The 12,329-nt window shown below is 44.2% G+C and overlaps 1 protein-coding gene across 3 annotated transcripts in view; it reads left to right on the plus strand.

The window, feature by feature from the left end:
- The window catches only part of LOC115459201 (cGMP-inhibited 3',5'-cyclic phosphodiesterase A-like), a 68,159-nt gene that overhangs the window by 33,274 nt on the left and 22,556 nt on the right, over positions 1-12,329 (plus strand). For all 3 annotated transcript variants that reach the window (XM_030189062.1, XM_030189064.1, XM_030189063.1), the window contains exons 4-7: positions 3,538-3,653; positions 5,549-5,750; positions 8,132-8,217; positions 9,528-9,715. In XM_030189062.1, coding sequence (XP_030044922.1) covers positions 3,538-3,653; positions 5,549-5,750; positions 8,132-8,217; positions 9,528-9,715 — 592 coding nt within the window. The remainder of the gene's footprint in view (positions 1-3,537; positions 3,654-5,548; positions 5,751-8,131; positions 8,218-9,527; positions 9,716-12,329) is intronic.

Consider the following 12,329-nt stretch of genomic DNA (forward strand, 5'->3'; position numbering starts at 1 on the left):
CCTAAAGAGTAACAAGATTCCATGTAGAACCCCAAAGAGCAGCAAGATTCCATTCAGAATCCCAAGTACATAAGTGCCATACTGGGACAGACCGAATTCCATCAAGCCCAGAATCCTGTTTCCAACAGTGGCCAATCCAGGTCACAAGTACCTGGAAGAAACCTCAAAGAATAACAAGATTCTGGAATCCCAGAGTAGCAACATTCCATGTAGAACCCCAGAGAGTAGCAAGATTCCATTCAGAATCCCAAGTACATAAGTGCCATACTGGGACAGACCGAATTCCATCAAGCCCAGAATCCTGTTTCCAACAGTGGCCAATCCAGGTCACAAGTACCTGGCAAGATTCCAATACAGTACAGTACATTTGATGCTGCTTATCCTAGAAATAAGCATGGGTCAGAAGATGAGGCTGTGAGTTTGTATCTGAGGCAATGGAGGGTGAAATCACTAGCCCAAAGTCACACGAGCATCACCAGGATTTCAACCCACCATTAAAAAAGATGTAAAATTTCTTCTCTGCTTCACAGGTAAGGAGGAGTGTCAAACTATTCCTGAATCATACAAAAATAACACAATATGAACCAGTTGTTATCTGAAAGCTACACTATTCCTGCTTTCTATGAGCCAACAGATCATTAACTGGTTTCAAGTTAATTTCACTAACAACATATCACTTTCTGTGGTTTACTAATTAAGCAAGCATTTTCTTTACCTTTTTCTTCCTGCCATTCACCTTCTGTTTCTTTTCCAAGCCAAAAAATCTGACTGTACCGTATCATTTTCACCTCGTCTGCCTCTTCCCGCCTGAAATTGAAACAGGAAATTCAGATGTGGCCTCGGAGAGGCAGCCGTGATTTCTTAATAAACTCTATTAGTGCTCACTCTTCACTCTCTCATTGGCCAACAGAGATGAATAGGTCATGCATCACTTAGGTGGTGTGTACTATGGTGGCGCTAAAAATCAGCTGACCATGATTCTACGGGATTTCCTGAAAGCTTTAGACCAGGGCTTCCAAATCCTATACTGGGGACACCACAGACAATCAGGTTTTCAGGCGATCCACAATGAATATGCACGAGATCAATTTATATGCATTGTGACTCACTATATATGCATTATCTCATGCATATTCATTGTAAATCTCCTGAAAATCTGACTGGTTGTGGGCTCCCCAGAAGCTCCTCTAGAAGCTAAAGCTCCACCTACCCATGTATGAGGACAGGTAACCTGCTGTCCTTGGAGAACATCTATCACAGATGAGCAATTTAGCCTTCTGTAGACTAGTCCACTATTTCCAAATGCTGCAGCACAATTTAGCAACTCACTTTTGGTGCTGAAACGGAAGTTAAGCACCAAAATGGGTGTAAGGAGCACTTACATGGGCAACTGACTTTAGGCGCTGTTCTACAAGGTCAAGCGAACTGGAAGCTGTTTGTGAAGTGCCAACATTTAGAAACTAACATTTACATAGTGAACTGCTTTGGTTGTGCCACAGAAAGGTGGTATATCAAATGCATGATCCGTACACCTGGCTTTTACAGGGCGTAAGTGACAGCTGTTCTGACCCCATTTGCACAGAGACAGCTGCTTGTTGTTTGTCAATATATGTTAAGAATTGTCTGTAACAGATTCATTACCTGTAGTTCTCTGTAATAGGCTCTTCACATGTCTCATAGGACTCTTCCTATTGGCTTGCCCTGTTCTCTGTGTATGCTGGGTTAGTTCCCCCCCCCCCCCCCTTCTCTCTCCACCCAGTCTGTAAAAGTTAGTCTGCAGCATATCTCCTCTGTGAACTGAAACTGCCTATGCTATACTTTGCTGTATGACCCCCTTCAAGCTACTGTGACGCTATTAAGATTTCAGCAATATAAAATTATAAACAACATTACTCTCAGCGTGTTGTTAAAATCCTACATGGAGAGAGAACTGGTGGCGAACAGACTTCCACTTTGCAAGGCAAAAACGGTTCTCCAGCACATTTGAAATATAAGTTATTTTTCCTTGTTTAATTGCTGCATCGAAGAGGATTTTGCTTCCAGAGTTCTGAGTCTTCTCATGGTGACGTTCTGTACTCTGGTTTAAACCGCATGCCTTCTACACCTCATTGATTAGCACCTAAATGCATGCAAATGCCAACTCGGGCTCTAATCTAGAGCAAAATCTGGGTGACCAGAGGTCATTATTGAATGTCCTAGTTCACGGATTTCTGGTGCCTAAGGTTAGCGCCCTTTAGAGAATTGTCCCCGTGGTAAGGGTGGAGGGGCATAATTAAACGGGGCGCCCAAGTTTTCCTGAGGGCGTCCCCGCAGGACGGCCCTGTGAATGGGCGAGGAAACCGCTATTATCGAATCAAGATGGACGTCCATCTTTTGTGTCGATAATACGGTCGGAGACACCCAAATCTCAACATTTAGGTCGACCTTACAGATGGTCGTCCTCGCTTTCGGCGATAATGGAAACCGAGGATGCCCATCTCAAAAATGACCAAATCCAAGCCATTTGGTCATGGGAGGAGCCAGCATTTGTAGTGCACTGGTCCCCCTCACATGCCAGGACACCAACCGGGCACCCTAGGGGGCACTGCAGTGGACTTCACAAATTGCTCCCAGGTGCATAGTTCCCTTACCTTCAGTGCTGAGCCCCCCAAAGCCCACTACCATAGCCCGAAGGGGTGCACCTACATGTGGGTACAGTGGGTTTCGGGTGGGTTTTGAAGGGCTCACATTTACCAGCACAAGTGTAACAGGTGGGGGGGGGGGGGGGGAATGGGCCTGGGTCCGCCTGCCTGAAGTGCACTGCCGTACCCACTAAAACTGCTTCAGGGACCTGCATACTGCTGTCATGGAGCTGGGTATGACATTTGAGGTTGGCATTTTTAGGGTGGGAGGGGGTTGGTGACCACTGGGGGAGTAAGGGGAGGTCATCCTCGATTCCCTCCGGTGGTCATCTGGTCAGTTCGGGCACCTTTTTGAGGCTTGGTCGTGAAAAAAAAAGGACCAAGGAAAGTCGACCAAATGCTCGTCAGGGACGCCCTTCTTTTTTCCATTATTGGCCGAGGACGCCCATCTCTTAAGCACGCCCCAGTCCTGCCTTTGCTACGCCTCCGACATGCCCCCATGAACTTTGGTCGTCCCCGCGATGGACTGCAGTTGAGGGTGCCCAAAATCGGCTTTCGATTAGGCCATTTTGGCTGAGAGAGAAGGACGCCCATCTCCTGATTTGTGTCGGAAGATGGGCGCCCTTCTCTTTCGAAAATGCCCCTGAAAGTCACTCAATACTGGTACCTCCATCATCAAAGTCACTCCTGTGTTTCTGTGCCACACCAAACATTTTTTTCACATGAGACACAGTCTGCTGCCTTTCGTTTAGTGTTTTATAACATCTTCTTTTACAAGTATTTGATTGTATCTGCTACATGGATGTTTATATATGTTTGTTTCCTCCCCAGAACAGTGGATGGAGCTGATCATAAAACTTTTAAATCAATAAATGTTTCCTGTGCACTAACTGCTCTTTGTGGCTTGGTTTTACAGTATGTTAACATCAGACTCCTGGAACAGCTCAACTTCACCAAATATAACCAAAAGTCGTTCCTTCTCTGCCTCCTGTCCTGTCAACCATCTGAATTCAAAAAGGCAAAGCCGGCAAGGTAAACAACAGTCCTTGTCTTCCTATTTTGTTGCCTGTGTGTCTGGGAAGTTAGCTGCTCACCCGCTCTGTCTCATGCTGGTACTAATTAGGTGAACAGATAAATGGATAGACTGATCTGTTCCTGCATTCGATATGTTTAAATCCATGAACGCTTTAAAAGTCAAACCTAGAAGCAAAGAGGTCTTTAATTTGTGCCTGGTATTTGCAGAATATCTTCTAGACACCCCTCTAGCGCTCACGGAAATGCAGAACCTAGATTATAGCGTTTGCTCTTGCATTATCAAGGAGGCACAAGAAGACTGAAGCTGCTGCTGTCTCTACAGTCTAAGTAGGGGAAAGGATTGGAGCTCAGGAGTGGTGGAGCTGCAGGTTCAGGTAGTCCAGGTCCCAGTCCAGCGAGATTGAGGCCGTGCAGGATGTGATATAGTGAGAAATGATTCCTAAAGAGGAGAAAAGGTGCTTTCCATAAGCACCAGATTGCAGAGTCTGAGGACTGGCCATGAGTGAGAGGAGAAGGGGGTTTCCATATGTGTATGCCTAGACACATCATTTCACTGCTGCTGATGGAGGAGGCAGAGACACGGAGATCCCTAAAGTGAAAAAAGAGGGTTCAAAATCTCAGAGGAGATCAAGGGCTGCAACACATTTTACACCTTGTGTCATCACCTTACTTTGTTTTTTATGGATAATTACAGCAATTCTGTAATTGGTGACACAGTGGGGGGGGGGGGGGGGGTGTGCTTAGTGCCAGTTCTCTAATGGCTTCAGGGTGCATCTAAGCTGACATAGAATACTGGTACAAAGCTGCATTGGCATGGCAAAATTTGGGTACCAAGTCAATGGTTGGTTTAAGTTGGCACCTAAGTGCACCATGAAAAGTGCGACTGCTAGTATTCTATACAATGTGAGGGTTACTTAGGGACACACCTATGGCCCGCCCATGCTTGGGGTGGGGAAAGTTAGGTGTCTGAAAGTTAACTGAAGAGGGTTTACCCATGGTGCCTCATACCCTTGCAGCGGCCTTGCTTCCAGGGACCTACGGTCATGAGTCCTGAACCCAGTCACTAGATTTGCTGTTGAGTATAGGTTGAGACTGCTCATCTCCTCCAGGAGATGTGCCTCCACAGCATTTTCAGCCAGCCCAGGGAATAGAAGATCTGCCCAGAGAATCAAACTCAGGTGCTCCTCTGGAGTTAGCCGGTGGTGGGAGGCATGGCTGGTGGTTGGGAGGTGGGGATAGTGCTGGGCAGACTTATACGGTCTGTGCCCTGAAAAAGACAGGTACAAATCAAGGTAAGGTATACACAAAAAATGGCACATGTGAGTTTATCTTGTTGCGCAGACTGGGTGGACCATGCAGGTCTTTTTCTGCCGTCATCTTCTATGTTACTATGTAATAATTTATAGAAATATTGTGGTTTAGGTTCTACATAAATGTGTTTCTTTACTTTTAATCTTTAACCATACTTTAAAACAATACAGGAATGTAAGACCTTTGAAGTCAGAATGATTGAATATTTTGACACCCACCAGACAGGACTTAACAAAGATCTGGGCTTTCTAGCCCATTACAAACTATAAAGTTGTATTGCTCTGTTTGTCACCCTCCTCTCACCTATCCACCATCCTGTAGACTGACACTGAAATACTTTGATGTTTCACTTATATATACTGTCATCTACCAACACTTGCTTATTTCCGATCAGACGAAGAAGGGCAACCTTCGAATAATCAAAAAATGTATTAAGTTATGTCCAATAAAAAAGGTATCATCTTATTTTCTTTTCCATGTTTTATTTTGTTTTATTTCTATTGATTACCTTTAAAAGTGGACTAACACGGCTACCACACCTCTCTAATCTTTAACCAGAAACTTTGCTTTTTTTTCCCTAGGTATCCCCCCAAATATTTCCCCTCTCACCTCCCCATGCAATTCACCCCTCCAGGGGACTCCTGCCACCAGCCCCACCAACAAAACTTCTAGCCTGCAGTTTCCAGAAAGCACAAGCCTGAGTCCACACAAGGCCTTGACCTACACTCAGAGCGCACCTGATGCTCCTGAGAACTTCCTAGGACCTCCAGTTATCTGCAGTAGGTAAGCTGTGAACTTGGTATCAGCGTTTGTTCTGTAACTATCTATCTTCCATCATGGCTCCCTTGGAAGGGGAACAAGCAAAGCAGGAAGAAACCTCCACAGCAAGACACCAACTATAAAAAGAGCAGAGGTGATCGAAGGAGGAGGAGCACCCAATTTTCATCAAGGATAACTTAATAGTAGAAATGATCCAGCTTATCTGGTGTTTCAATTTATGGCCTTACTTCTGAATTAGTGATTAATCTAGTGATAAAACCCTTGTTTAGGCATTCTTCTCACAGGATCAATTGCTGCTTTGTCCACCTACATCCAAAGGGGGATCGTTTTTTGAGAATTTTTAATACTTTATTTTCTTTTTCTGTGACCTCTTTTAGAAACTCCTTACCTTTATTTATTAGAATAAGATCCGAATTGAAAGCTTTATTTGGTAAATTTTGATTAGGATTGTTTGGGTTTTTGTTTAGATGTGGTCTATTTTTGTTTATATGTTGTGTATTTTACTCATTAATTTAATTATTTTGTCATTTGTATTTCATTTATTAATCCTTTTATTTTGTAAACCGATTTGGACCCTGAAGTGGGATAAAGCAGTAAATAAGGGATGTATTGATATTGGATTCACACAACTGCCTGGGTCCGAAATGAAACACACATTCACAGCCCTGGCATTCTTCAAGGTGAAGTGAAGTTTCCTCAGTAACTGGAAATGCCTCTCCATAGTTACCAAGGAAATTTCGCTTTGCCCTGAAGTATATCCTCATCAGAGGATTTCAACATATTGTCCATAGTGCTGCCTAAATCCTTTTTCCTGGCTGGTGGCTCTGAATGTGGACCTGTAGAGAGGATTATTCTTCCCAATGTGCACCTATGCTGAGCAGGAGTCCACCTACAGTCCTGCCAGTAGGGGGTGCTGTTTTCAGTAGTGAAGTACAGGTAACCTCTTCAGGACTCCAGGGAAGCTGCCCATCCCTAGTGACTGAAAACACAGTATTGAAGCAGCGCCCCCCACTGGCAGCCATGCAGTTGGAGGACCTCCCGCTCAACTTAGAGGGAACATTGCAGCTTGTCCACATTAAATTTCATCTGCCATTTGGACTTCCAGTTTCCCAATTTCCTCCTGCAATTTCTCACAATCCGCTTGTGAGATGAGAACATTGAATAATTTCGTATCATCTGCAAATTTATTCTCCTCATTCATTCCCATTTCTAGATCATTAATAAATATGTTAAAAAGCACCAGTCCAAGTACAGATCCCTGGGACACCACATTATTCGACTTCTGTATGCAAATAGAGCTCATGCATATTCATTGAGAAAATCCTGAAATCTGAATGGGTTGCCCACCCGTGTTTTAACCAGTTCCCAATCCTCACCAGAACATTGCCTTTTATCCCATGGTTTTTAAAATTTTCTCAGGAGTTTAAGTTTTACATAGGTAAATGTTTTTTAACATACTGTAAAATGAGAGAACGAAACAAGATTAAATTTTGTTTTTGTCCTTTCCAGTCTGAAACGGCAGAAAATTGATTTCTAAGTTATTTCCCTTTGATTTTCAAGTGAAAACATCCCAGTGCATTTTCAGGCAGAAACACCTCAAACTATTTCACTTTAATGTTACAAATCCGTAGTCAAGCACTGACTCATTTTGACATATATAACCAGCAGATCAGCAATATGGACAGATGTGAAGCGTTTGTTTACACTTTCAAACAACAACAAAACCAGGGGACACAAGATGAAGCTAGAATATGGTAGATTTAAAACAAATAGGAGAACGTTTTTCTTTACTCAGCGTGTAGTTAGACTCTGGAACTCGTTGCCGGAGAATGAAGTGACAGCAGCTGGCCTTACGGAGTTTAAAGGGGGTTTGGACAGATTCCTGAGGTAAAAGTCCATTGAACATTACTTAAAAAAAATTTTTTTTTTTTTTTTTTTTTTTTTGGGGGGGGGGGGGGGTTGCCGGGTTCTTGAAGCCTGGATTGGCCACTGTCGGAGACAGGATGCTGGGCTTGATGGACCCTTGGTCTTTTCCCAGTATGGCGGTGCTTATGCTTATGTACTTATCAGTTAGGGATTCTAAAGATTAAGAAGCCTGAGTACAATGCTCCAGTCTAAGCAGGAACAGAGTGGAGGAAGGGTTTCCAGTACTGTTGCTTTGTGTCCTCCCACTCGGGAGTAACCTAGATCAACTTAAGGCTACATCACCTAAGCCTAGTTCCTTTGGCGATTAATTATAATAGTGTGGTAAGCTGTATCAAAAGCGGAAGAGAGGTGCAACAAAATGGGGAAAGAATTGTCATCGCCCTTCTTATGTTATCTAATAGTTCTATTAGTGCCGTCTTTGTACGATAAGAATTTCTACGAAATGCTTTCTTTTCCAGTTGTGGAAGACCTTATAACCAAAGAACTCGTGAAGATGCCACCGCAGACAGAACAGATGGAGCAGCACATTTGCTGAACAGGACAGGTACTTCCTTACGGTTTATACTTTATTAAAAACTTTCTATGTTGCCCAATCTGAAATGCAGATCTAGGCTAGTTTCTGTCCAAGGACGATCTTTTCTCTGCCCAGCTACACTCTGTAAAGAAGAAGCAATTTTCGCACAAATTGCGGCACTGACTCTTGCCGTTTGGACGGCCACTTTTGTAGCGCTTTTTTCCTCTGAGGAAACCCCAAGAACCTCAACAGCAATCTCATTGTTAAGCACTTCTGCTACAAGATCAGAGATTCACCAGACCCCTGAGGCAGGCCCTTTGGGCCAAAACACGGGTGTGTCGGGTCGTCTTTTACCACTTGATATCCTCCTTGGAGCTACCTCACTTTTTCTTTTTTTTTTGCTTGTTGAGGGGAAATGGCATCCGTATTTTGGTTTTCACTATTTTGCCCCGTGTGTTCAGCACATATACTTTCAACATGCTATTCAGAATCATTCTTTATTGATGATTAAATCAGCAGTTAACAAACTCTGACGGATGGAGCAGGCTGTTTTCAGGCGTTCTGTACTCCCTTAATTATGCAGGCTTGATTATCAGATGGATCCTGGCCAATGCTAATGTGTGTATAAGTTGATAGTTAACACTAAACCAGCTGTGCCATAGGCATAGTTGGGGGTGGGCATTGGGGGAGGGCAGCACTCCTCCCACAAAATGTTGCAGGTGCTAATTCTATATTGGCCCCCCTGCCCCCCCCCCCCCCCCAGTAAGCAGGTAAACTGCTCCTGTGATCAATAAGGATGGTACAATAGACACTGCACTGTGCCGTCAGTTCCTTCTCAGAAGCCCTTCCGAGACACAGGAAGCAGCGAGAGTGCCCTAGATAGGAAGGAGACTGCACTGCATGTTCTCTACCTGAGAGCAGGAACCCTCACCTGTACACCAGCATCCACATCATTCTTATAATGATCTGACTGTCTTATTTATATCCGCTCAAAGAGGAGTACCAGCGAACACACTAATGTAAAGCAAACGGTATTCATCGGAATGAGTTACATGCATCAGAAAAGAGGTTTAGGGCTAGCGTACAGTGATGAGGGTATGGGGGGGAGGGCAGCTCTTCCTCCACCTCTGTGTGACTTTTACTACACTGTCTCTGCGTCAGTTGTGGCATCTTCACCTATGAGTCTGTTTTGGAACTTCTGTGATTATCTGGTGATTTGCATTTAAAAATGTAAAAAAAAAACCACAACCTAAATCAAAGTAATTGCTTCCATTCTCTGCTCTTCACGTTTGCTCCAGCCGTTCCAGCTCTCACAGTAAGTAGTTGGATTTGTGTTGCAGATGATCCGGCTCAAACCACCTCTGATTATGACAGTACTCACGAGACCAACAACAGTGACAGCAGCGATATCCTGCTGAACGAGGAGGAACTGGAGGGCACCAGAGACCTGAGGCAGCTCAGGAAGGGATCCATCTGCCGAGCCTACAGGACGGAGATCACCATTCTACACCCTTTACTCCCACCAGAGGTAATTTCTGAGCAACAGATACAACACAATGTTAGTATTTTGCTAGCTGTTTGATAGGTTAACTTGTAATTCTTGTATACTGATGAAATCTCTAAGGTTAGTGAGAGAATGTGGTACTGATGCCTGAGACTCAGACCTCTACAAACTGAATTATCTCTGTTTTATTTGGGGGTGCTGGGTGAAGAACAGCAGCGCTCAGATGCCTCACACTGTCTGTCGAGTGTAGCTGAGGAGAGAAGCGTCCCATTTCTCTGATCCAGTGACCAACAAAGCCCCAGTCCCTTGTACAAGGGCCAACCATGTGGAGGCTCGAGCATCCCTAATATTGAACAGCTAAGTACATAAGTACATAAGTACATAAGTAATGCCACACTGGGAAAAGACCAAGGGTCCATCGAGCCCAGCATCCTGTCCACGACAGCGGCCAATCCAGGCCAAGGGCACCTGGCAAGCTTCCCAAACGTACAAACATTCCACACGTTATTCCTGGAATCTTGGATCTTTCCAAGTCCGTTTAGTAGCGGTTTATGGACCTGTCCTTTAGGAAACCGTCCAACCCCTTTTTAAACTCTGCTAAGCTAACCGCCTTCACCACTTTCTCCGGCAACGAATTCCAGAGTTTAATTACACGTTGGGTGAAGAAACATTTTCTCCGATTTGTTTTAAATTTACTACACTGTAGTTTCATCGCATGCCCCCTAGTCCTAGTATTTTTGGAAAGCGTGAACAGAAGCTTCACATCCACCTGTTCCACTCCACTCATTATTTTATATACCTCTATCATGTCTCCCCTCAGCCGTCTCTTCTCCAAGCTGTATAGCCCTAGCCTCCTTAGTCTTTCTTCATAGGGAAGTCGTCCCATCCCCGCTATCATTTTAGTCGCCCTTCGCTGCACCTTTTCCAATTCTACTATATCTTTCTTGAGATGCGGCGACCAGAATTGAACACAATACTCAAGGTGCGGTCGCACCATGGAACCATACAACGGCATTATAACATCCTCACACCTGTTTTCCATACCTTTCCTAATAATACCCAACATTCTATTTGCTTTCTTAGCCGCAGCAGCACACTGAGCAGAAGGTTTCAGTGTGTTATCGACGACGACACCCAGATCCCTTTCTTGGTCCGTAACTCCTAACGTGGAACCTTGCATGACGTAGCTATAATTCGGCTTCTTTTTTCCCACATGCATCACCTTGCACTTGCTCACATTAAACATCATCTGCCATTTAGCCGCCCAGTCTCCCAGTCTCGTAAGGTCCTCTTGTAATTTTTCACAATCCTGTCGTGATTTAACGACTTTGAATAACTTTGTGTCATCAGCAAATTTAATTACCTCGCTAGTTACTCCCATCTCTAAATCATTTATAAATATATTAAAAAGCAGCGGTCCTAGCACGGACCCCTGAGGAACCCCACTAACTACCCTTCTCCATTGTGAATACTGCCCATTTAACCCCACTCTCTGTTTCCTATCCTTCAACCAGTTTTTAATCCACAATAGGACATTTCCTCCTATCCCATGACCCTCCAATTTCCTCTGTAGCCTTTCATGAGGTACCTTGTCAAACGCCTTTTGAAAATCCAGATACACAATATCAACCGACTCCCCTTTGTCCACATGTTTGTTCACTCCTTCAAAGAATTGAAGTAAATTGGTCAGGCAAGATTTCCCCACACAAAAGCCATGCTGACTCGGTCTCAGTAATCCATGTCCTTGGATGTGCTCTGTAATTTTGTTTTTAATAATAGCCTCTACCATTTTCCCAGGCACTGACGTCAGACTCACCGGTCTATAATTTCCCGGATCTCCCCTGGAGCCTTTTTTAAAAATGGGCGTTACATTGGCCACCCTCCAATCTTCCGGTACCACGCTCGATTTTAAGGATAAGTTGCATATCACTAGCAGTAGCTCCGCAAGCTCGCTTTTCAGTTCTATCAGTACTCTAGGATGAATACCATCCGGTCCAGGAGATTTGCTACTCTTCAGTTTGCCGAACTGCCCCATTACGTCCTCCAGGTTTACCGTGAAGTCAGTAAGTTTCTCCGACTCGTCCGCTTGAAATACCATTTCTGACACCGGTAACCCACCCAAATCTTCCTCGGTGAAGACCGAAGCAAAGAATTCATTCAGTCTCTCCGCTACGTCTTTGGCTTCCTTGATCGCCCCTTTTACCCCTCGGTCATCCAGCGGCCCAACCGATTCTTTTGCCGGCTTCCTGCTTTTAATATACCGAAAAAAATTTTTACTATGTTTTTTTGCCTCTAAAGCTATCTTTTTTCATTCTCCCTCTTGGCCTTCTTAATCTGCGCCTTGCATTTGCTTTGACACTCCTTATGCTGTTTCTTGTTATTTTCAGACGGTTCCTTCTTCCATTTTCTGAAGGCGTTTTTTTTATCCCTAATAACTTCCTTCACCTCACTTTTCAACCAGGCCGGGTGTCTTTTGGACTTCCGTCTTTCTTTTCTAATTTGCGGAATATGTATGGCCTGGGCCTCCAGTATGGTATTTTTGAACAGCGTCCACGCCTGTTGTACAGTTTTTACTCTCTCAGTTGCCCCCCTAAGTTTTTTTTTTACCGTTCTTCTCATTTTATCATAGTCTCCTTTT

The sequence above is a fragment of the Microcaecilia unicolor genome, unplaced genomic scaffold (genome assembly GCF_901765095.1).
Source record: "Microcaecilia unicolor unplaced genomic scaffold, aMicUni1.1, whole genome shotgun sequence".
In the NCBI taxonomy this organism is placed as follows: domain Eukaryota; kingdom Metazoa; phylum Chordata; class Amphibia; order Gymnophiona; family Siphonopidae; genus Microcaecilia; species Microcaecilia unicolor.